This window comes from Helicoverpa zea, chromosome 16 (genome assembly GCF_022581195.2).
Source record: "Helicoverpa zea isolate HzStark_Cry1AcR chromosome 16, ilHelZeax1.1, whole genome shotgun sequence".
Taxonomy (NCBI): domain Eukaryota; kingdom Metazoa; phylum Arthropoda; class Insecta; order Lepidoptera; family Noctuidae; genus Helicoverpa; species Helicoverpa zea.
The window spans coordinates 11,928,159-11,953,076 of NC_061467.1; the positions used below are offsets into that span (position 1 = coordinate 11,928,159).

Genomic DNA, 24,918 nt, shown 5'->3' on the forward strand with positions numbered 1-24,918 from the left:
CCAGTATTAATTATTTTTAAATAATTCATACTTCACAACAATTTTATAATTTTGAAAATTATATTCGTTTATATATTTTTTTATTATTTACGTTTGGTTTGGACGTTTTTATCAATTTTTGGGTTTGACGGAACAATTAGCGATAGAATGAATTTAAATTAAAATACATGCGAATCAGTAATACGAAATGTTTATTAATGCGTTGCTGCTTACAAAATATCACTATGACGAGACTATTGGCACATCATTTTTGTTTCTCTCATCTCTGGATCTCTGGTAAAAGAACACTTACTGAGAGCACTTAGAATCATTATACATGCATAGTTAAGCTAATTATAAAATTGATATCCCAAACCTTCAATACACTATGAAATGTCTTTAGCAGGATTATTCCAAGCCTGTATTTTGTTGCTACCAAATATGATGAATATTAAATTCGAAGCGATATATATGGCTGAAGCCAGGTAAAACACTATGTGCCACTGCTTAGGATCTTTCTGAAATAAGAGATGAATTACTTTATCCCTTTGCACTCTGCCATCCTTGAAGAAAATCATGGATTTCAAAATATGATAGATATCAAAATGACAAGGAAATGCCTAACGGGAAATCTCCTAAGAATCTCCGTCGCCTCTAAATTCGGGCATTTGGAGGCGGCAAAGGTTACGCTCCCTCATATGCCTTCTTTGGAATGCCCATTATTCAAAAAAATCGATCTCCTCGTTAGTTCACTCGTAACAGAGCGTAACTGAGCGATAGGAATCCTACAGTATTTAAGCGGCAGGTGAATACTATCTGGTATAGAGGCATCTTAGAGTCCGTATGCACTACAGAATGAATGCCTGTGATTGTTTTCTAGAACTTATATGTCTCCATAAATATAACGTATTGAGTAATTGGCTTTTCACCTCATCCTTCAGTATAGCTCCAGCCACTAGAGGTGCAATGAGTCCTACCCCAGTTGCGGCGCAGTTGGTCAGCCCCATGAGACGACCCGCGAAGTTGGGAGCCATATCGATGTGCGTGATCTTCAAAAATAAATATAGCGAGCATAGGAAGTATTAAGTATACCACAATATTAAAGATGCAGTTGTGTTTTTTATTGTGTTGTTATTTCCATTGCGGCTTCTAAGATGAATGATGGTGGTAATAAAAATAGTAATTAGTGAAATCAGGCAATACTTTGTGCAAGCGAAGCTTGAATGCAGAATGTGATTCTTCTACCTACCACTTGACTGCATATGTGCATGTACGAGAATAGAATAAGGTCCTGAATACATATAAGCCGGTAGTGATTTTCTAGAATAATGAATACTATGAACCTCTCATGTATAAAGCTCTTTCTTCTCATTCTTACCAAAAATCCCGTCAAATTTCCCGCATTAAGTCCGACCACGAGCGCGAGCAGAACTATACACGCAGTCGTATGACCTGGTGGCACTTGACACAGAACTATTAGCATTATGGCTGGACCAAATTCACCTGAAAATAAATTCAATAATACAAATTGTTTCATACCTATCGTGGCTAATATAGATGGATGGATTAAAAAGGTTAAAAATAATGATCAAAACAAACCAATAGAGTTTGACACTTTTCTGCAAGTCGCAGTGCTGCACCACTTGTGTCTAAGAGCATAATCCGTCGCAAAGCCAAATACAAAGCTTAAAGCGTATGTTGTAAAGTAGGGGATAGATGATACCACACCATTCTGTGAAAACAAAATTATGGATGGCCTGTAGTGAATTCACCAGTTTCTAACAATTATTTGAATAATGTAACTCATCAAAACTTAAAATCTTGACTGGCACATCAAATACTCTCTTAGGCCAGCAATAAATACCTAAAACAACGGCTTAAAATTATGAGGAATCTTGGGTTTAATGGTATGAAGTATTTCAATTAAGTTAAAGTTTACCGTTTTTATATGAATATTCAGTATTTGGCCCATGTACGAAGGTATTTCTGTCATAAGAGTCCAAAAGCCCCAGTTGTGCCCACTGTGCATTATCAGCAGAGCATAGAACGGTACGCTAGTGAGGATCGCCTTCCACGGGGTTTTCAAAGTCTGCATACAAGTGGACAACAGATACACATTAATAAATGGGACAATGATCTTAAAAAATACAAATTAACACATTACCATTTGTTCACCAACTTGTCCCAATGAGGTTTGTATTAACAGCCTCTCTGCCGGACTAATCATCTTAGACTTCTGTGGACTATCAGATCCGACAAACGCATAACAAAGCAACCAAATAATGCCCAATATACCATTGGAATAGAAGATTGCTGGCCACTCCCACATATCAATTATAAACCCAGAAGCCAACAGCTGCAAGCCCATCCCAAGGAAGGCCCCTACAGGAAAAATGGATAATTTAGAAATAAAAAAGCAGCCTTGAAAATTCTTGAGAATAGACGTACGTACCTGCATAAACAAAGGATACACATCGTCCCTTTTCCTCAATGGGGATCCATTTACTAACTAAATAATGTGTAGCTGGATATGTGCCGCCTTGAAAGAGACCTTGCAAGAAGCGACAAAAGCAAAGTCCTTTCCAACCCGTCTGAAAATATCATGAGAGAGTGATTCTATTGACATATTTATTTAAGAACTAGCTTCCGCCAGCGGCTTCGCCCGCGTGGTGTGTTGATAAAAAGTAGCCTATGTGTTAATCCAGGGTATCACCTATCTACATACCAAATATCAATCAAATCGGTCCAGCCGTTTTTGAGTGATTGAATAACAAACATACATCCATACATTCTCACAAACTTTCACATTTATAATATAAGTAGGAAGTAGGATTTAATTACAATATATAATAAAGGATGTCTATGATCCACAGAAATGACAAAGGAGTCTTTATGCCTTTGTTAAAATCTCACCTTGTGTGCTATATAGGGTATTAACAGTGACACTACAGAATTGATACCAATGCACATTATCAGAAGAAGTTTCCCTCCATATCTGGCAGCCAACATACCGCTAGGAATTTGGAGTATAATGTATCCCCAAAGAAATGATGAAAGTATCACACTTTGAGTTTGCATACTCCAATCAAAGGTCTGAAATAATAAGAGCCATTAATACAACGAAAAGATGTGTTGGTCCAGTAAATATATAACGCGACTGCTGTACACTGGGTCTCGGGTTTGATTCCCAGGTTAGGCCGTAATTTCTTGTCCTTACATCTTCTAGCATGCGTTTTCATACTTTTTATATTATTTATAGTTACGTAGCTCCCTTCTAATACTTACACTCTCACTCGTCATCGCGACTATTGCCATACTCATGTTTATTCTCATTGTGAATGCCGTCACTAGGCCAGTGAATAAAAGAAACACTTGAACGTGCCTGATTCCGCAACAAGCCACTAAAATTAAAAGAAGGATTAGTTTAAGCTGAAAGAATTATTACATTCTACTTATCAGATCTTGAATCATTACTTACTTAGAAGCTATTTTGGAGGTTGACCTGCTAAATGACCATCTTATTTGCCGGGTCTAAATACATCATATCAAAGAAAACCATTTATCAAAATAAATCTGTATGGTAAACAAAAAAATATTAACATAGAAACGTCATTACAACTGCTACCGGTGCTACCGTATAGTTATATGTCAATGTGCTACCGTCATCGCGGTGCTTTCAAATAAATCAAAGGCATCGATATATATGTACTATAATACGTACTAGATAGAACGTTCCGAACAAAAAGCTTACCACACTGAACTGCACTGCAGACTATGCAGTGCCCAAAATGGCAAATCAGAGCGATTTTGACACCTGCGTCAGATGGATGTCTATGAAACTACAATTATAAAATAGAAAATACATATCAAGGTATAAACTTACACATATAAACTATTCGAGAGTCAAGTTAGTAAAATTACACGCTGTTCATGCTATTACAACGCTTGTATATCATACTTTTCATTTACAATTCAATTTTACAAATATGCATTAATTTGTTCCCGCCCGCTATCTTGAATTATGGATTAAGAAAATCGTGCAGAAACAGATGTGCCATAAAACTAGCAGTAGGTAAAATATCAATGAAAACAGACTTCACTTTGTCATGGTATGTTCTTACTTTCAAGAAAAAATAATTAAATTTGCGAAAATTTGTGATAGCCCTCTTAAGAAAAAAAACATCGTATATATTACATGATTTTGCATTCAATTAGATATAAATAAACTTTTTGATATATTACATGATTTTGAATTCACTTAGATATAAACTTTTTGAGTAATGAAAAATGTAGGCAAAATACGAGCGACACTTCTGCAATTAACATCAATGAGGATGACTACATGTCACAATACGTCAACGAAATGTCAACAGACGACATAGCGGGTAAATTATTTGTATGGATGTTCTTGTCTATCGCTAGAATATATGTCAATGATCAAAGGTAATACAAAATATGACATATTTTTTTTTTAATTCAGAATCTATGGCATTAATTTTTTTTTTAGTTTTCATTTTGACCAACGGTAAATCAGCGGGAGCGAAGAGTGTTGTGTGTGCGGGCTAGCTTGTTATATAGTTTATAGACTCATATGGTTTACAGTAGATATCAAAGTAGCCTTGTTCTTATTCTCAAATTATACCTGTACTTTAGACGCACCTGTACCCTGTACGAAGAACTAACGTGATGCTTTACGTGCATTCTGTGATCTTTCTAAGACATTCGATTGCGTGAATCACAATACTCTTATTTGCTAGCCAAGCCATTACGGAATTAGAGGTAAAGCTCTTATACTTGTCCTAGTTGTCAGACAGAGAGCAAAAAGTGGACATGAGTGGATCAACATCTTCAGGATCATTATTGAAATGGACGTGCCTCAAGGCTTAATACCGGGTCCTTTATTGTTTTTGTACATACCTACATGCAAAATGATCTCCCGAATGTGATGTCTGATATGGCAGATATAATTCTATTTACAGATTTATTTATGTAAGTCCTATCAGATGACATTTCGCTCATCATTTCATCTTAGCTTTTTGCAAGTGTGTTTTTACAATACAATTAGTGACAGGGTTAAGTTAAAATAAAACACATAGGAATCAGTGATACAAATTCTTTATTATTGCGTTGATACTTACAGATCACTACATACATAATTATATTTATTTTTCTAGAGATTTTATTTTTTGAGTTTACAGACAAGCGATGGTGGGTATACCAGTGCAAGTTATCGCAATGGTAACTTGTTTCCAAGTCATACCAGACACATTGTTCGTCGCCTAACAATACCCCCAGCGTAACTTGTGATAATGAATCATTAAAAAAAAACACTTGTAAAAGAACACTTGCCCAGATAATTCTTTAAACTTTGCGAACATGCTGCACAGGTGATGCAAACCTTAAATACACTATTAAACATCTTGAGGAGGCTTGTTCCAAGGCTGCTCTACGTTGCTAGCAAATATGATGAATATCACATTCGTGACGATGTATACAACTGAAGCCAAGTAAAACACCATGTGCCACTGGTTGGGATCTTTCTAAAACAAGAGATGAATTATTTTCTGCTGTTGTATTCTTTCATCCTTGAGTCCTTGTCACGTTCAGTTTTGATTTCTCGCTACCATACATATGTATGCCTTTAGTCATGTTGTAATAATATATCGCCATACCAAATCACAACCTTTAACTTTAATACCACATTTTTTGTATTGTATTTATTATCTTGCTTATGCTTAGGCTACGACGACTTGCAACATTCAAACTAATGTAATATGAATAAAATCGAAAGAGATTTCCTGTCGCGATATTTGGTCGGCAAAATGCATTACATTTTTTTTAGTAGGCGACGGGTATGCTACAGTATCTAAGAAGCCGAAGTGAAGCCGATTGTACCAAGTTGCCATGTTATCCTAGCGTGTGTGCCCGCCACCCATTCGGTATGCCTGAGAGAATGATCTCTGAATCGTCTTCAGGAACTTATCAGTCTACATACACATAACTGTCATTCATAGGTAAAATATCTGCATTTATTGCTGATTTTGCTCTTTACCTCATCTTCCAGTATAAGACCGGCCACCAGGGGTGCTATGAGTCCTACGAAGTTGGCGACGCAGTTGGTCACCCCCATGAGAGGGCCAGCGAAGTTTGGAGCCATATCGATGTGCGTGATCTTCGAAAACGGATATATCGTTTTATTTTGAGTATAAAAAGTATATTTTATCATCAGAACAGTCGAGATTTTTACTATGCTAGCATTTTTAAGATACATAAGAATGTGATCTAAATAAAATATACAAACATTTGAACATCTTTAACATTTGTTATCGGTAGTCAGAAGACAGAAAGTCTGACAACCAGTCTTACCCCAACTTAACAATTTCCCTTATTGGGTTGCACGGGTAACTGGGTTGAGAAGGTCAGGTAGGCAGTTGCTCCTTGATGTAAAACACTTATGCTCAGCGCATCCGCTTAGACTAGAAGTAAAACCCAAGATAGTTGGGAAAATGCTAGGCAGATGATGATGTACTTTGTGACAACTCTTAATTCAACTAGTTTGCCGTCAAGTTTTATGTACATTCATTATAGTGTCTAGATTTGTTTTTGGCCAATGGCCAATGCTAATTCTAAGATAAATGATGGAAGAGATTTAATAGTTATAAGGTTTTTACCAAAAAACCCGTCAAATTTCCCGCATTAAGTCCGACCACGAGCGCGAGCAAAAATATACACGCATGCGGATGACCTGGTGGCACTTGACACAGAACTATTAGCATTATGGCTGGACCAAATTCACCTGAAAATAAATTTGGAAATACAAATTGTTTGAAATATATTGTGGCTGGAAATGGTGGATCGAATGAAAAAGATAAAGAAAATGATGAACACAAACCAACAGAATTGCACACTTTTCTGCAAGTGCCGATGCTACACCATTTGCGTTTAAGAGCATAATCCGAAGCAAAGCCAAATACAAAGCTTAAAACGTATGTTGTAAAGTAGGGGATAGATGACACCACACCATTCTGTGAAACAAATTATGGTCGTGAATTCACCAGTTTCACCAGCATCGTAAGGAAAGCTGGATTTGGTTTACCTTTTTTATATGAATATTGAGTGCTTGACCCATATACGAAGGTAGTTCTGTTACTAATGTCCAAAAGCCCCAGTTATTCCCACAGTGCATTGTCAGCAGAGCGTGAAACGGCACGCTAGTGAGTATCGCTTTCCACGGGGTTTTCAAAGCCTGAATACAATAGGAAAACCGATACACAAATAAATGGGAACCATGATCCTTAGAATATAATAACAATCTGCATATTATTACCTTTTGATTGCCAACTTGTCCCAATGAAGTTTGTATTAATTGTCTTTCTTCCGGACTAATCATTTTTGACTTCTGTGGACAATCGGCTCCAAAATACACATAACAAAGGAGCCAAATAATACCCAATAAACCATTGGAATAAAAGATTGCTGGCCAATCCCATATATCAATTATAAAACCAGAAGCTATTAGCTGCAAGGCCATCCCAAGATAGGACCCTGTAGAAAAAATGAACATTTCAGAAATTCAATTTCTTCCTTGTAAATTCTTGAGGATAGACATACGCACCTGCGTAAATAAAGGATACACATCGTCCTTTTTCCTCAACGGGAACCCATTTACTTACAAGATAATGTGTGGCTGGAAATATACAGCCTTGAGAAAGACCTTGCAAGACACGCAAAACGCAGAGTCCTTTCCAACCTGTCTGAAAACATCATGAGAGAATGATTCTAATAACTTTTTAGAATTAAGATTCTAAATTCTGTATAGTGACTATAAAGCACACAATAATGAAGGCATACTTAATTTTCTGCGTTTATCGAAATCTCACCTCGTATGCTACAAAAGGTATTAAAAGACACGCTGCAGAATTGACAGCAATGCATGATGCCAGGAGAATTTTTCCTCCATATCTGGCCGCTATCACGCCACTTGGAATTTGGAGTACAACGTATCCCCAAAGGAAAGAAGAAAGTATCACGCTTTGTGTTTGCATTTTCCAAGCAAATGACTGAAATAATAAGAAACTATTAAAACCAAACAACAGTGAAATGTTCTCAGATGCTTCTTTCCACACTAACATTATTCCATCCTCTTGGTTTCGTCTTTTGACGATTTCCAAACCAAAGTATCCAATAAAAACCACATACCCAAGAAATGAAACCTTATTCAATAAGTTTTTTTTTTTACTATTGGCAAAACATTGTAAAATACCGAAGAAATAGGACATTATAGGACTTCCTATGGACTTAAACTATACTTCAGTGCGAATGGGTTCTCCAGGTAAGAGAGATGACAATATTTTATTTGTACCCTCAGGAGGAACAAGCACGAGACCTAAGCTATTATTTTTGTCCTTACATCTGCATGCGTCTTCATACTATTTATATTATTTACAAATATTTATACATTACCTACATAAGAAATATTCATTCCAATACTTACTTTCTCAACTGTCATTGGGATTATTGCCATACTCATGTTTACTCTCATTGCGAACGCCATCACAAGGCCAGTGAATTGAAGAAACACTTGAACATGCCTGAATCCCCAATACCCCACTGGAAATTAGAAAAGTTCCAAACATTATAGTTTTATTCCTAATAAGTAGACTAAAATAATATTATCTTTATTGTATATCTATGGATGATTTCAGCTTGGATGATAGTTTTTTCTCTTGCTCTTCTACTTCCGACAGTTTTGTCAGTGTGGATAGCGACTCGTCTGCCCCTCTGACATTGGGTGATCAGATATCCTCACTTCTAGCTCCTTATCCCAACAATTTCAACATAGCCCACATAAATGCTCAAAGTGTTCCTGGTCACTACTCCGACCTTCTGGCATCTTTTGACAGTGCGCACCTCGATGCTTTGTTGATTTCCGAGTCTTTTTTAAAACCTTCACTTCTGTCTACTCACTATGCCCCCCTGGTTTTGTTCTGGTTCGGAATGACAGAACTGGAAAGGGAGGTGGGGGCGTTGCCATGTACTTGCGGGCCGATGTCTCGTTTAAGATCGTCAGTGCTTCGCCTTCATTGTACTCGGAATCAGCAGAGCATCTATTTCTTGAAATTCTCTTCAATCACACCAAGATACTTCTTGGAGTATTATTTAGTCCTAATCTTAATGTAAATTACTTTGACATGTTAGACTCTCTGTTATATGATAATTGTCCCTTGTACGAGCATGTAGTTATCATGGGTGACTTTAACACTTGTTTGCTTAAGGATGACAGTCGAGCGTATAAACTTAAATCTCTCCTTTCTTCTTTCAATCTTAGTATTTTACCTCTTTCTGCTACTCACCACTTTCCCAATTGTACTCCTTCCTTGTTAGATCTTATGATTGTATCTAAGATCAGCAATGTTTCTTTTCACGGACAGCTTACTGCTTGTTTTTCATACCACAATTTAATCTTTGTCTTACAGGATTCGTCCTCCTAAGCGAAAGCCACAGTATCTTTTCCTTCGGAATTACAAGGGCATTGACTTGGAGGCGTTGAAGCGTGATGCAGATCTCATTGACTGGTCCTGTATTTTTGAGAATGACAGCATCAACGATATGGTTAACTGCTTCAACGCTAAATTGCTAAATTTGTTCGACAGCCACGCTCCTATTCGTCGAGTTAAAGTAAGGAATATTGCGGCTCCTTGGCTCACGCCTGCTATCAAGGAATTGATGGCCAGTCGTGATAGGACGAAGAGAAGGCTGAAGCGTAGTCCGTCTGAGCGCAACCTCATAGCGTACAAAACTTTACGTAACCACTGCAGTCGAATGTGCAGAGATGCTAAGAGACGCTACTTCCACAATTCTCTTGATAACCGTAATTCTTCTGAGGTTTGAATTTTTAAATTTTTAAAAACTATCGGTATCGGTAAAACTGCGGCTGCTCCCAGTGGTGACACTGACGTGTGTGCTCTTAACAATCACTTTTCCTCTCCTCCTGTTCGTTTGGGTGCGCACGTCAGGGCCAATACTCTGAGTAGGCTGGCTAGTGTACCGTTGCCTGATTGCCCTCCTTTCGAATGGTGTGCTGTGACTTTAGATGATGTGAAAAAGTCTATTCTTTCGATTTCGTCTAATGCAGTTGGCAACGACGACATATGCTCAAGAATGATTTCCCTCACTCTTTCCTCTGTCCTTCCTGTTTTTACTCACATTTTTAATTTTTCACTGTCCTCCGGCTCCTTACCCGATCTATGGAAAGCAGCTATTGTTCTTCCTTTGCCCAAAATTTCAAATCCTATAGCTTTGACAGATTTTAGACCCATCTCTATACTCCCATTCCTTTCTAAAGTTCTTGAGCATCTAGTTCTCCGTCAACTGATTGCGTATATAGACAGAATGGATCTGCTGAGTCCGTTTCAATCTGGCCGAAAGCCAGATCACTGGTCACAGTACATCAACGGCATTGTTGAAGGTCACTGATGACATTCGCCTCGCGATGGAGAACAAATCTCTCACCTTACTCATCCTTCTTGATTTTAGCAGTGCCTTTAACTCTGTTGACTTTGATATTCTACTTGGTATTCTTAAATCTGTAAATATTTCCCCTTCCACCCTAAGTTGGTTTGATTCTTATTTAAAAGGCCGTTCACAAAGTGTTCGCCTCGATAACTTAACCTCTGGCTGGTGCAATTTCACTGCGGGTGTACCTCAAGGTGGCGTTCTCTCTCCTCTCCTGTTTTCTATTTTCATTGACTCTGTCACAAAGGTCATTTCTTCCCACTTCCATCTCTATGTAGACGACTTGCAGCTCTACAGACATTTTCCTTGTGCAGATGCAGTAGCTGCTGTTACTGCCATGAATCATGACCTGGATGCGATTGGTGATTGGGCGCAGTCCTTTGGGCTGCAAATTAATCCCAGGTAGTCTCAGGCTATGATCATTGGCAGCAGATACATGCGTAGCAGGCTAGATGTTGCATCACTACCACCTCTAAGTTTGAATGGGGTTCAGATTGACTACGCTAATACAGCAAAAAACCTGGGTATTACACTTGATATGAACTTATCGTGGACAGCTCAAGTCAATACTTTTTGCCCTTGAAAACCAAAATATCTCTTGCTCAGACTCTCATCCAACCCATCATAGATTACGCCGATGCCTGCTATCTGGATGCCACAGAGGAGCTGTTAAATAAACTTGAGCGCTTGCAAAATCTTTGTATACGTTTTGTTTTCAATCTTAAAAAGTATGATCATGTCCCACATTTTCGCAAGGAACTCAAGTGGCTCCCAATCCGTCTTCGCAGGAACACTCGCATTTTGTGTCTTCTTTTTAATATCCTCTTCAATCCTAAATCTCCATCCTACCTGCGGGAACGTTTTTCCTTTCTCCGCTCACCTGATGCGTCCTGCAGGACACATCTCAAATCCCTTCTTAAAATCCCTTCCCACTCCACTGACTTCTACTCCTATTCTTTCACCGTGCACGCTGTACGGCTGTGGAATAAGTTGCCGCCTGAGCTGAGGAGCTGCCAGACTGTTACTGTTACTGTTACTGTTACAGCCTTTTTATCGTCCCACTGCTGGGCACAGGCCTCCTCTCACACGGAGAAGGATTGAGCATTGCCAGACTGTAACTGTGTTTAAACGCAAGTTGAAAGAATACTATCTTTCCTCTCTGTCATAGATGCATATAGTATTTATTGTATTTATATATATGTATTTAAGTAGTTTATGTTACTGATTATATATTGGTTATATCTTCTTTCTTTTTACACTGTCTATCTGTACCTATCTCTTCTATTCTAACTCTCCCATGACGGGCCTGCTGGAAGAAATTTCATTAGAGATAAGCTGTGCCCTTGTACAATTTTTCCTATTATTTATTGTTGTTTGTGTTTTATGTGTACAAAATTGTTAAATAAATAAATAAAATATACTTTAGGTTGAAAGGGCCATTAAAATCACCAAATAAATATATCCAACATTGGAATCATCAAAAACATCTAGCCCACATAATACTTCTTAAAGCTTATGACTTACTTAGAAACTGTTTTGGAGGTAAACCTGCTAAATGTCCATCTCATTCAAGGCGCATTCGCCAGGGCTAGGCACACTTTAACTTTAGAAATAACAAATTTATCGAAAGAAATCTGTATGATAAACAATAACACAGAAACGTCATTACTACAGCTGCTGTCATTTACTATAAAGGCTCGAGCAGACCGGATGCGTATGCGTAACCACGTCGTAGTCACGCGCGTAGTTACGGCGTAACCATGAGTTGTAATGTATGGAAATGTATGAGACAGGCCACACCGCTTGCGTAACGTAGACGTGCGCGTCGTTACGCAAGCGGTGTGGCCTGTCTCATACATTTCCATACATTACAACTCATGGTACGTGCACGTCTACGCTTACGTCTACGCATACGCATCCGGTCTGCTGGAGCCTTAAAGCTTTCAACGGCTTTCAATAATTCTAATGATAATTCTATTGCATTTACTTGACTATGGTAAACTTGCGATATCATCCATATCGATGTCGACAGTTCTGTCCAATTATCTGAGTGAGTCGGATCTAACGATAGCAAGAGACCAGACGGGGTAGCCATAATGGCTTGGAAGATGGGGAGGTCTTTGATGTGGGTCGCAACATTCGTCGGAACCCTTCCACCTTCGTACCTGCCCAGTACGGTGAGCGGTGTCAGTGCAGCCGCTGCAGTCACGGAATGCTTCAAACGGCGTAAATATATTAACCTAACCGGCAATTACACGTGAGAGCCTTGGAACTTTGGGGTTGAAGCCTTGGAACCAAGGCGCTCAAATGTCCACAGACTTGGTACCTTCCAGTTTGATAATGGACGTTGTCAACAACTTTTGGAATTAGTAACAGGGTGAATTTAAAATAAAACAAATAAGAATCAGTGATACAAAACGTTTATTATTGCGTTGATACTTACAAAATCAATACATAATTATAATTATTTTTTCTAGAGATATTAGTGATCATTTGTTTACAGACAGGCGATGGTGGATATCTATACCAGTGCTTATTGCAACGGTAACTTGTTTCCCAAGCGCTGCAGACACATTGTTGGTCGTCTAACAATACCCCCAGTGTAACTTGTGATAATGAATTATTCATTTTATTCAAATCTTGCAAACGAACACTTTCCCAGATAATTCTTTAAACTTTGCAAACATGCTGCACAGGTGATCCAATACAGTTATGCTATCATAAAATAATTATGACAAACCTTACATACACTATGAAACGTCTTGAGGAGGTTTGTTCCAAGGCTGTTCTACGTTGCTAGCAAATATGATGAATATCACATTCGTGACGATGTATACAGCTGAAGCCAAGTAAAACACCATGTGCCACTGGTTGGGGTCTTTCTAAAACAAGAGATGAATTATTTTCAAATAAAAAAAAAAACGTTATTTTCTGCTGTTGTACTCTTTCATCTTTGAAGAGACTTGTAACGTTCAGTTTTTCCCTACCATAAATATACATTTAGTCAGGTTGTAATAATATATCGCCATACCAAATCACAACGTTTAATTTAAATACCACATTTTTTGTATTGTATTTATTATCTTGCTTATGCTTAGACTACGACGATTTGCAACGACATTCAAACTAATTTAATATGAATAAAATCGAAAGAGATTTCCTGTCACGATATTTCGTCGGCAAAATGCATTACATTGCTTTTAGTAGGCGACGGGTATGCTACAGTATCTAAGAAGCCGAAGTGAAGCCGGTTGTACCAAGTTGCCATGTTGTCCTAGCGTGTGTGCCCGCCACCCATTCGGTATGCCTGAGAGAATGAATCTCTGAATCGTCTTCAGGAACTTATCAGTCTACATACACATAACTGTCATCCATAGGTAAAATATCTGCATTTATTGCTGATTTTGCTCTTTACCTCATCTTCCAGTATAAGTCCGGCCACCAGGGGTGCAATGAGTCCTACGAAGTTGGCGACGCAGTTGGTCACACCCATGAGAGGGCCAGCAAAGTTTGGAGCCATATCGATGTGCGTGATCTTCGAAAACGGATATATCGTTTTATTTCGAGTATAAAAAGTATATTTTATCATCAGAACAGTCGAGATTTTTACTATGCTAGCATTTTTAGGATACATAAGAATGTGATCTAAATAAAATATACAAACATTTGAACATCTTTAACATTTGTTATCGGTAGTCGGAAGACAGAAAGTCTGACAACCAGTCTTTCCCCAACTTAACAATTTCCCTTATTGGGTTGCACGGGTAACTGGGTTGAGAAGGTCAGGTAGGCAGTTGCTCCTTGATGTAAAACACTTATGGTCAGCGCATCCGCTTAGACTAGAAGTAAAACCCAAGATAGTTGGGAAAATGCTAGGCAGATGATGATGTACTTTGTGACAACTCTCAACTCAACTAGTTTGCCGTCAAGTTTTATGTAAATGCATTATAGTGTCTAGATTTGTGTTTGGCCAATGGCCAATGCTACTTCTAAGATAAATGATGGAAAAGATTTTAATAATTATTTCACTTTTTTTTATTAATTTTAATAGTTATAAGGTTTTTACCAAAAAACCCGTCAAATTTCCCGCATTAAGTCCGACCACGAACGCGAGCAAAAATATACACGCATGCGGATGACCTGGTGGCACTTGACACAGAACTATTAGCATTATGGCTGGACCAAATTCACCTGGAAATAAATTCGGAAATACAAATTGTTTGAAATATATTGTGGCTGGCAATGGTGGATCGAATAAAAAAGATAAAGAAAATGATGAACACAAACCAACAGAATTGCACACTTTTCTGCAAGTGCCGATGCTACACCATTTGCGTTTAAGAGCATAATCCGAAGCAAAGCCAAATACAAAGCTTAAAACGTATGTTGTAAAGTAGGGGATAGATGACACCACACCATTCTGTGAAACAAATTATGGTCGTGAATTCACCAGTTTCACCAGCATCGTAAGGAAACCTGGATTTGGTTCACCTTTTTTATATGAATATTGAGTGCTTGGCCCATATACGAAGGTAGTTCTGTTATTAGTGTCCAATAGCCCCAGTTATTCCCGCAGTGCATTGTCAGCAGAGCATGAAACGGCACACTTGTGAGTATCGCTTTCCACGGGGTTTTCAAAGCCTGAACACAATAGGACAACAGATACACAAATAAATGGGAACCATGATCTTTAAAATATAATAACAATCTGCATATAACCTTTTGATTGCCAACTTGTCCCAATGAAGTTTGTATTAATTGTCTTTCTTCCGGACTAATCATTTTTGACTTCTGTGGACAATCGGCTCCAAAATACACATAACAAAGGAACCAAATAATGCCCAATAAACCATTGGAATAAAAGATTGCTGGCAAATCCCATATATCAATTATAAAACCAGAAGCTATTAGCTGCAAGGCCATCCCAAGATAGGACCCTGTAGAAAAAATGAACATTTCAGAAAATCAATTTCATCCTTGTAAATTCTTGAGGATAGACATACGTACCTGCGTAAATAAAGGATACACATCGTCCTTTTTCCTCAACGGGAACCCATTTACTTACAAGATAATGTGTGGCTGGAAATATACAGCCTTGAGAAAGACCTTGCAAGACACGCAAAACGCAGAGTCCTTTCCAACCTGTCTGAAAACATTATGAGAGAGTGATTCTAATAACTTTTTAGAATTAAGATTCTAAATTCTTTATAGTGACTATAAAGCACACAATAATCTCACCTCGTATGCTACAAAAGGTATTAAAAGACACGCTGCAGAATTGACAGCAATGCACGATGCCAGGAGAATTTTTCCTCCATATCTGGCCGCTATCACGCCGCTTGGAATTTGGAGTACAACGTATCCCCAAAGGAAAGAAGAAAGTATCACGCTTTGTGTTTGCATTTTCCAAGCAAATGACTGAAATAATAAGAAACTATTAAAACCAAACAACAGTGAAATGTTCTCAGATGCTTCTTTCCACACTAACATTATTCCATCCTCTTGGTTTCGTCTTTTGATGATTTCCAAACCAAAGTATCCAATAAAAACCACATGCCCAAGAAATGAAACCTTATGCAATAAGTTTTTTTTTTTTTTACTATTGGCAAAACATTGTAAAATACCGAAGAAATAGGACATTATAGGACTTCCTATGGACTTAAACTATACTTCAGTGCGAATGGGTTCTCCAGGTAAGAGAGATGACAATATTTTATTTGTACCCTCAGGAGGAACAAGCACGAGACCTAAGCTATTATTTTTGTCCTTACATCTGCATGCGTCTTCATACTATTTATATTATTTACAAATATTTATACATTACCTACATAAGAAATATTCATTCCAATACTTACTTTTTCAACTGTCATCATCCTCCGAGCCTTTTTCCCAACTATGTTGGGGTCGGCTTCCAGTCTAACCGGATTCAGCTGAGTACCAGTGCTTTACAAGAAGCGACTGCCTATCTGACCTCCTCAACCCAGTTACCCGGGCAACCCGATACCCCTTGGTTAGACTGGTGTCAGACTTACTGGCTTCCGACTACCCGTAACGACTGCCAAGGATGTTCAATGACAGCCGGGACCTACAGTTTAACGTGCCATCCGAAACACAGTCATTGGTGTCTAAGATATACTTAGAAAGTACATACAAACTTAGAAAAGTTGCATTGGTACTTGCCTGACCTGGGATCGAACCTGCGCCCTCATACTTGAGGTTGGCCCTTAACCCACTAGGCCACCACGACACACTTTTTCAACTGTCATTGGGATTATTGCCATACTCATGTTTACTCTCATTGCGAACGCCATCACAAGGCCAGTGAATTGAAGAAACACTTGAACATGCCTGAATCCCCAATACCCCACTGGAAATTAGAAAAGTTACAAACATTATAGTTTTGTTCCTTATAAATAGACTAAAATATACTTTAGGCTGAAAGGGCCGTTAAAATCACCAAATAAATATATCCAACATTGGAATCATCAAAAACATCTAGCCCACATACACATACACTTACTTAGAAACTGTTTTGGAGGTAAACCTGCTAAATGTCCATCTCATTCAAGGCGCATTCGCCAGGGCTAGGCACACTTTAACTTTAGAAATAACAAATTTATCGAAAGAAATCTATAATGATAAACAATAACACAGAAACGTCATTACTACAGCTGCTGTCATTTAATATATTGATTGTCCTTTCTTGGCTATGGTAAACTAACGATATCGTCCATACCGATGTCAACGATTCTGTCCAATTATCTGAGCGAGTCGGATCTAACGATAGCAACAGACCAGACGGGGTAGCCATAATGGCTTGGAAGATGGGAAAGTCTTTGATGTGGATCGCGACATGCGTCGACTCCCTCCCACTTTCCCACCTTCCCAGTACGGCGAACTGTGTCAGTGCAGTTGCTGCAGCCGCGGAAAGCTTCAAAAGGCGCAAATATGTAAACCTAACCGGCAACTACATGTGCGAGCCATCATTTGGGGTTGAAGTCTTCGAACCAAGGGGCCTAAATGCCCACAGACTTGGTACCCTCTCCGTAAATGTCAGTCCTGCGCCTGATCTCTCTTCGTCATGTCGGATTGCCGTCCCGTCGGGCTATGAAAGTGAAGGAATAGTGAGTACACCTGTGCCTGCGCAAATGCTTGTGCACTATAATAATAATAATCTGACCTGCGCAGTTGGCTTATCTCCTTATCGAAGCCGATATTGGGCTAGGAGGACATGCATGACTAGTCAGATCAGTTTTGGCATGGATGTGGTCATCAACTTTTGGAACTAAATAAAACAAATAAGAATCTGTGATACAAAACGTTTATTGCCTTGATACTTACAAAATCAATACATAATTATAATATTTTTTCCGCAGATTTAAGCGAACAATTTCTTATAGACGAGCGTCGGTGGGTAATTAGGTATACCAACGCTGGTGTCAGACACTTGAACAACTAAGATGGACGAGACGCGATGGTATCGCAACGATAACTTGCTTTCCCTGCGATTGCAGATCCATAGTCTGTCGTCTAACAGGACCCCTAGCGTAACTTGTTATAATGAATATGACGAGGCTATCGGCCCACTATTTTGTTTCACTCAACTCTTGTGAAATAACACTTACCAAGGTAATTACTAACATACAACCTATAATCATTTTCCTGAACCTTCTTGAGGCGGATCGTTCCAGGCCTGCTTTTCGTTGCTAGCAAAAAAGATGAACACCAAACTCGCGGCAATGTATATAGCTGAAGACAGGTAAAATACTATGTGCCACTGCTCAGGATCTTTCTGAAATAAGAAATAAATAAACTTTTTGCTGTTCTTTATACTCCGTAAAGCACGGGAGTAAAATAATGACCAACGCATACCGGGGGAAATCACAAATACAACATAAATTCCATTGTTTCAAATTCATGGTGTGGAATTGAAAGAAAGCAAAAAGAAGGAAATAAAACTTTTAGTTGATTCATTGTGAAAAATATTTTGAGCTCCTTTACCTCATCCTCGATTATAGCTCCGGCTACTAGGAGCGCCATGATTCCCACAAAGTTGGCGATGCAGCCGGTCATCCCCATGAGAGGGCCCGCAAAGTTCGGAGCCATATCGATGTGCGTAATCTTCAAAAATTTATTTTTCGTTTCATTATGACCATAAAAATATCGCAAGATCATAGTTATAGTCGAATTCTATACGATGTTGCTATATTCAGTGCCACTTATAGGATTATCAGTATTTAAAAAATATTCTTACATTAAATCCCGTCATATATCCCGCATTGAGTCCGACCACGAGCGCAAGCAGAACTATGCACGCAGTCACCTGACCTTTTGGTACTTGACAAAGAGCTATTAGCATTATGGCTGGGCCTAACTCACCTGGAAATAAATTCAATAATACAAACTGTTTGACGTGTGTCATGGCTGATACTGATGGCCGTATTATTCTTTCCGCTTAGATCCCTCCCTGATCTTTCAGGATTTTTGAAACAACCCGGGCGGGAGCGAGAAGAGCTCGGGAAGTAAGATTGAGGTAAAAAAAGATGGCAACTTCCCGGGCTCGCCTTGCCCCTGCCCGGGTTGTTGCAAAAACCATTGTTCACTTTCCAAAGGAGCCGGGCGCTACCCCTGTGAGTATCGCTTATCTCTATCATACTGCAAATATCGCTTATCTCAATCATACTGCAAATATTTTCCTCCATTTTCACGAACAGCGTTCTTTCTGATGTTAACCCTCCTTGGTAATGGAATTTGTTGGTGGTTTTCCCTTGACCTGAGAGATGAGGGTGCTGAATTTAAAGCACTGAGTCCAAATTTCCCTGAGTCGCCTCTTACGATACCCTCGAGATAATATGGGTCAGCCCTATTTAAAACGGGAGCTGCTCATCACAAAAGTGGAATTAAAAACCAATCACACAAACCAATAGAATTGCACACTTTTCTGCAAGTCCCGGTGCTACACAACTTGTTTTTAAGAGCATAATCCGTCGCAAAGCCAAATACAAAGCTTAAAGCGTATGTTGTAAAGTAGGGGATAGATGATACCACACCATTCTGTGAAAAATAAAATTAAAGTAATGCTCTTGTCGACCTGTACAAGTCGTTTTATTGCAATGTGGAGCATAAGGTAATTTCAAGAAAATTTTGTTATCAGTCTATTCAAATCACTCATTTAGTAATTAATCAAAACTTAAAATCTTGACTGGCATACAAAATAATCCAAATGAAAACTAACCAAATACAATAGTTTTGGAAGGTATCTTGAATTGGGTTTACCTTTTTTATATGAACATTAAGTGCTTGGCCCATATACGAAGGTAGTTCTGTTATTAGTGTCCAAAAGCCCCAGTTATGGAAACAGTGCGTCAAGAGTAGGGCATAAAATGGCACACTAGTGAATATCGCCTTCCACGGGGTTTTCAAAACCTTAACACAATAATACAATAGAAACACAAATAAATAGGAATATCAGCTAACCAATCTTATTTGCACATTGCCTACCTTTTGTGGACCGACTAGTCCCAATGAAGTTTGTATTAACAGCCTCTCTTCCGGACTAATCATTTTGGACTTCTGTGGACTATCAGATCCAAAATACATATAAGAAAGAAACCAAATAATGCCCAATATACCATTGGAATAGAAGATTGCTGGCCATTCCCATATATGAATTATAAAACCAGAAACCAATAGCTGCAAGCCCATCCCAAGGAAGGCCCCTAAAAAAATAATTGTTTAAGAATTTCAATTGGAGTATGTAACTTCTTCAAATGGGTCATATCTGAAATCATACCTCCATAAATAATGGATACGCATCGCCCCTTTTCCTCAATGGGGATCCATTTAGTAACAAGATAATGAGATGCTGGATATATACTGCCTTGAGAGAGACCTTGCAAGACGCGACAAAAGCAAAGTCCTTTCCAACCTGTCTGAAAATATCATGTAAATATTTAAAAATTTTAATACAAAATAGTGGAACTAAGTTAAATATTATGAATACAATTATGGAATTACTCAAACTTCCCGCATTTGTCAGAATCTCACCTTGTATGATATATAAGGTATTAAGAGCGACACTATAGCATTGACAGAATTGCACATTATCAAGAGAATTTTCCCTCCATATTTGGCGGTCATCAGACCGCTAGGGATTTGGAGCATAACGTATCCCCACAGGAAAGATGAAAGTATCACGCTTTGAGTTTGCATGCTCCAAGCAAATGTCTGAAATAATAAGAGCTATTATAGGCATCCGAGACCAAGTTCAGCCACGGGGGATATTCTGATAGGGATCATTCTCGAGGGATGTTAGGAGATCAGCCAGCTACACAGGACATATAGTGCACAAGATTTTGCGTGGACACAGGCGCACTCCCTATTCCTTACACTCTTATAGCCCTATGGGACGGCAATCCGACTCCTGATTTGCATCTTTAAAATATCCTATAGATAAAAATATTATTAAACATTTTGTTGTTGTCATTTTATCTGTATGCATCTTGATGCTATTTAAATTGTTCAAAGTTACAATCTAGGTAATGTTCATTTCAATACTTACCCTCTCAGCCGTCATTGCAACTATAGCCATACTCATGTTTATTCTCATCGCGAACGCCAACACAAAAGAAGTGAATAAAAAAAATGCTTGAACATGCCTGATTCCCCAATACCCCACTGGAAATTAAAGAGAATTTATAAAAGTTAAAATTTTATTTTTTATTTAATCTTCAAATATTATAAGTCCAAGGAACGTTTACACTTATTACTTATTACTTTTTTGGGAAGCTTTGGCAGTAAACCTGCTAAGTATTCATCTCGTTCAAGGCACATTCACCAAGGTTAGACACACCATAATTATTTATCAAAAGAAATATGTATGGTAAACAACAATATTACAAATGTCACCGCGTCAAACACCTCTTTGACTCTTTGACTGTGCACTTGACAGCTGTCTATTTTTATTCGACGTGACGAGGCGATTTCATGAAATTCACCAAGAAAATTGGGAGTTAAAAGTCTACATACGTTCAGTCTTTCAAGAGTCGTTCTATGCAATTAAAGGTTTCTTTCTTTGAAGTAATTTATAATCTTCAGTCATTTCCGACGTCAGGCATCGTGAAGATTTCCAAAAAAATATCGCATTAAATATCTTCCCACGAAAGTACCTACTTTCAGGTACATGGTATGAAAGATGGTATGTAAATCAACAGCAAAAAAGGATATATGGATAAAGCACATGGTATTATTAAGGTTGGAGTTGCCGTAAGTTAAAAGTAATTTTCGACTGTGAAAAGACCTCCTTTATTAATTATGCGATTACATTTGTCTGAATTTAGCGACTGAATCATTATAAGACGACGACGACGACTGAATTTAGTCAATTGTAATAAGTATGGCCTAAGCGGCGGAATGGTTGACATCAAGAATATTGGAGTTTTGGTGGTTATGTGGCAGTGGCACTGTGCACCTTAGGGTCACAGCAGACATATCAACTAAGGAGGGAATCTCACCGCCTCGCCTTTCTCCTTGATATCAAACTGTCGTCCACGTTTCGTAACCACGTAACGTAAGCGGATGAGGAGATCTGGCAAGTCGGCTATAGCTAGGCGAGAGCTTACTGTCCGAGCTTACTATGCCAAGCGCTGCCTGGTTGGCGGTTAGGCGGCATGAGTTTTTAGGTAGTTCTAAGCATTAGTGGCATTTTGAATTTATCCCTATTCTATGAGTTTCTTTCTATTCATCGTTGTTTTTCGTTGAAATCGAACCTAACAATAGTGAGAATTTCGTCAAACACGCGGGCGTGCGTCAAAACACTGAATACTTCCAAAAATTGAAATTCTAAGCATTCTGAACTAAGTGATAGAAACCACCCACGCTCCAACATTCTTGATTGAATGGCAAGGTCTTTCAGGAAACTGCATTCGTGAAAACAATTAAAATTGCGATTTATTTATGTTGTACATTTTTATTTATATATTTACAATGTTTGGAAATATTTTATAAGGTGACATTATTTGACATGTAAAAACATTACAACATACTTCCTAAGTCCATTCACCTACTCCACAATCACATTATTAAAATACCAATGGTCGAAGACTATGTTTATTTCCAATATGTAACTTAAGAATATTGATTTTTCCAGTTAAATGCAATAAATTCCGGGCATGATGGCTTATCAAGTCATTGTTCTTCGATTTTATCCGGATTGGTTTCTGTTTCTAAAAGAGAAGAGAAGAAAAGAGGTAAAGATAGTTAATAGCTACTGTGTTGTGATTTCTTAAAGTCTTTCTTTACCTTCAGGTTCATTCCAAGGTTGTCTGGCACTCGTTCCAAATATAATGAAGATGATATTACTGACGATGTAGATACATGAAGTTACGTAGAATACTAGGGCCCACTGTTTGATGTCATACTAAAAACAATCAAAGAAGTTAAGATTTTATTTATTTTATTTTATTTAAATTTTCGTAAAATTTTTCATGGGATCCAAAATAATATTTAAAGGAAGAACATCATAGTGAAACTCACTTGATCCTCTAATATAAGCCCAGCAACCAAAGGAGCAATGATAGACACGACGTTAGCAAAGAATGTTGTGATACCCATCATCGTACCAGCGAAATTAGGAGCCATGTCTATGTGAACAAGCTGTTAGATATAGACTACAGTTAGAAGAGCTTTATCATTCAAATTCCTTAACTACTAAGATTTTATTTATTCTAAAAGTAAAGGAATATAACCATGAATCCAGACAGATGACCAGCATTTAGTCCAACAACCACCGTCAATAAGCCAACCGCCTGAGTGACATTACCAGGTGGTGAGTGACAAAGAGCTATCAGAGCTAGTGCAGGGCCAAATTCACCTATAAAAATGAAGATCGACGAACGATGTTTATAATTATAAGGATTACACATTAATTCTGCAAAAAGATCGAGACACCCTAGAACATGAAGTATAACATACCAATAGAATTGGAAACCTTCCTGCAAGTATTAATGCTGAACCAGTTTTTCTTTAAGCCATAATCTGAGATAATACCACACGGAATACTTAGGATATACATAACGAAATAAGGAAGAGCTGAGAGGGTGCCATTCTGTAAATTTAAATAATCACAATCAGACCTTCCAGTAATAGAACTAAGAGCGCAATTAATGATAATTCAGACTTACTGCTTTAATATCCACTTCAAGAATTAGATTCATGTACGATGGTATTTCAGTCATGAGGGTCCAGAAACCCCAGTTGTGCCCACTGTGCATTACAATCAAAGAGATAAATGGCCGACTAAGAGCCAGTTTTTTCCATGGAGTTTTCAGAATCTTAAAAAAATAAAAAATAAACAATACAGGAGGTAAAGAAGACGTTAAGTATATTGGCTCCATGAAACTGAATGATCAATGAATCTAACTTTAGATTAAATTGATTTAAGTTAACCAACCTTCTGACCATTCAAATGTCCCAAAGAAGTCTGTATATACAATCTCTCTTCTCTGGTAATGTGTTTCGATTTCTGTGGAGAGTCGGCTCCAAGGAAAAAGTAGAACATGACCCAGATGGCGGCGAGGCTTCCGTTTATGTAGAAAATAGCTGGCCATCCCCAGTAGGCTGCTATATAGCCAGATGCTACTAATTGGATGCCTGTTCCAAGCAAGGTTCCTAGACAAAAAAATAATGTCAGTAACAACTTCTGATAGTAGCTGACAGATTCAATCAAACTCACGAATAAGTTACCTCCATATATAAAAGTACCAAGGCGTGCTTTCTCTTCAAGTGGAACCCATTTACCTATAAGGTGATGCATGGTTGGGTAAAGGCATCCCTGAGAAAGACCTTGGATACCGCGAAGTACGCAGAGTGCTTTCCAACCTCCCTGAAACATGAAGAGTAAGGACCAGCAATATTATTAGCAGCAAATACTGATTTGCGTACAGAATATAAGGTGGTTGGGAAAGAACAGATATTTTCTTCTATTCCTTAGGTTAGATGCTGATCAAAACATCGAAGTAAATAAAGTATGAGTTGATATTGAAAATTCACTCACATAATGTGCTCCAAAAGGTATCAGAAGTGACACAACTGAATTGACGGCGATGGATATGGTAACGAGGATCGTACCACCGTATCTGGAAGCCAGTTCCCCACTAGGGATCTGCAGTATAATGTAGCCCCAGAAGAAGGAGGAAAAGACAATGCTTTGGATTTGCATGTTCCAGTCAAATGGCTAAAGAAATTAAAAATGTTAAAGGTAGATAAACATCTATTTCCCAGAAAGTACGCTTATGTATTAAGTCTGTGAAGTCCAAAATGGATAGAGTTTACTCACATCTTCACTTCTTTTATCAGTCATAGCGACTATAGCCATACTGATATTGACCCTCATGGCAAATCCGAGCACTAAGGCAAAGAACAACA

General features: G+C 38.2%; 4 protein-coding genes across 4 annotated transcripts; all 4 read right to left on the reverse strand.

Annotated features, from left to right (window-relative positions):
- Positions 1-365: 365 nt before the first annotated feature.
- LOC124637538 (putative inorganic phosphate cotransporter) lies at positions 366-4,837 on the reverse strand. The gene is made up of 10 exons (XM_047174051.1): positions 4,774-4,837; positions 3,265-3,380; positions 2,893-3,072; positions 2,432-2,570; positions 2,144-2,361; positions 1,919-2,068; positions 1,579-1,711; positions 1,358-1,482; positions 909-1,028; positions 366-497 (listed from the first exon to the last, which is right to left on the reverse strand). The coding sequence occupies exons 1-10, from the start codon at positions 4,835-4,837 to the stop codon at positions 366-368; spliced, it is 1,377 nt and encodes a 458-aa protein (XP_047030007.1).
- A 553-nt stretch (positions 4,838-5,390) lies between these two features.
- On the reverse strand, positions 5,391-8,872 carry LOC124637539 (putative inorganic phosphate cotransporter). The gene is made up of 10 exons (XM_047174052.1): positions 8,863-8,872; positions 8,474-8,589; positions 7,860-8,039; positions 7,595-7,733; positions 7,307-7,524; positions 7,076-7,225; positions 6,872-7,004; positions 6,651-6,775; positions 6,032-6,151; positions 5,391-5,519 (listed from the first exon to the last, which is right to left on the reverse strand). Exons 1-10 carry the CDS (start codon positions 8,870-8,872, stop codon positions 5,391-5,393), a joined length of 1,320 nt encoding a protein of 439 aa, XP_047030008.1.
- A 4,372-nt stretch (positions 8,873-13,244) lies between these two features.
- On the reverse strand, positions 13,245-22,165 carry LOC124637541 (putative inorganic phosphate cotransporter). Its single transcript, XM_047174053.1, has 19 exons — positions 22,129-22,165; positions 21,056-21,171; positions 20,542-20,721; positions 20,288-20,426; positions 19,996-20,213; positions 19,771-19,920; positions 19,416-19,548; positions 18,749-18,873; positions 18,496-18,615; positions 18,163-18,286; positions 16,746-16,861; positions 15,733-15,912; positions 15,502-15,640; positions 15,214-15,431; positions 14,986-15,135; positions 14,782-14,914; positions 14,561-14,685; positions 13,910-14,029; positions 13,245-13,376 (listed from the first exon to the last, which is right to left on the reverse strand). Exons 1-19 carry the CDS (start codon positions 22,163-22,165, stop codon positions 13,245-13,247), a joined length of 2,655 nt encoding a protein of 884 aa, XP_047030009.1.
- Positions 22,166-22,461: 296 nt separating this feature from the next.
- LOC124637481 (putative inorganic phosphate cotransporter) lies at positions 22,462-24,721 on the reverse strand. The gene is made up of 8 exons (XM_047173990.1): positions 24,548-24,721; positions 24,238-24,376; positions 23,945-24,162; positions 23,676-23,825; positions 23,467-23,599; positions 23,241-23,365; positions 22,795-22,912; positions 22,462-22,718 (listed from the first exon to the last, which is right to left on the reverse strand). Exons 1-8 carry the CDS (start codon positions 24,710-24,712, stop codon positions 22,681-22,683), a joined length of 1,086 nt encoding a protein of 361 aa, XP_047029946.1. The 5' UTR covers positions 24,713-24,721; the 3' UTR covers positions 22,462-22,680.
- Between the last annotated feature and the right edge of the window lie 197 nt (positions 24,722-24,918).

Excerpts from the sequence above, each read along its gene's own strand:
- LOC124637538 (XM_047174051.1), bottom strand. The coding sequence starts at position 4,837 with ATGATCCTGAAGATGTTGATCCACTCATGTCCACTTTTTGCTCTCTGT. Across the intron at positions 3,073-3,264 it reads TCGCGATGACGAGTGAGAGT|ACCTTTGATTGGAGTATGCA; the intron begins GTAAGTATTAGA and ends TTATTATTTCAG. Across the intron at positions 2,069-2,143 it reads GACAAGTTGGTGAACAAATG|ACTTTGAAAACCCCGTGGAA; the intron begins GTAATGTGTTAA and ends ACTTGTATGCAG.
- LOC124637539 (XM_047174052.1), bottom strand. Across the intron at positions 7,734-7,859 it reads TACCTTTTGTAGCATACGAG|ACAGGTTGGAAAGGACTCTG; the intron begins GTGAGATTTCGA and ends TGATGTTTTCAG. Across the intron at positions 5,520-6,031 it reads GTCTTATACTGGAAGATGAG|AAAGATCCCAACCAGTGGCA; the intron begins GTAAAGAGCAAA and ends CTCTTGTTTTAG.
- LOC124637541 (XM_047174053.1), bottom strand. The coding sequence starts at position 22,165 with ATGCCGCCTAACCGCCAACCAGGCAGCGCTTGGCATA. Across the intron at positions 21,172-22,128 it reads ACCAGGCAGCGCTTGGCATA|TGGGGTATTGGGGAATCAGG; the intron begins GTAAGCTCGGAC and ends TTTAATTTCCAG. Across the intron at positions 19,921-19,995 it reads GACTAGTCGGTCCACAAAAG|GTTTTGAAAACCCCGTGGAA; the intron begins GTAGGCAATGTG and ends TATTGTGTTAAG.
- LOC124637481 (XM_047173990.1), bottom strand. The coding sequence starts at position 24,712 with ATGCAAATCCAAAGCATTGTCTTTTCCTCCTTCTTCTGGGGCTACATT. Across the intron at positions 24,377-24,547 it reads TACCTTTTGGAGCACATTAT|GGAGGTTGGAAAGCACTCTG; the intron begins GTGAGTGAATTT and ends TTCATGTTTCAG. Across the intron at positions 23,826-23,944 it reads GACATTTGAATGGTCAGAAG|ATTCTGAAAACTCCATGGAA; the intron begins GTTGGTTAACTT and ends TATTTTTTTAAG.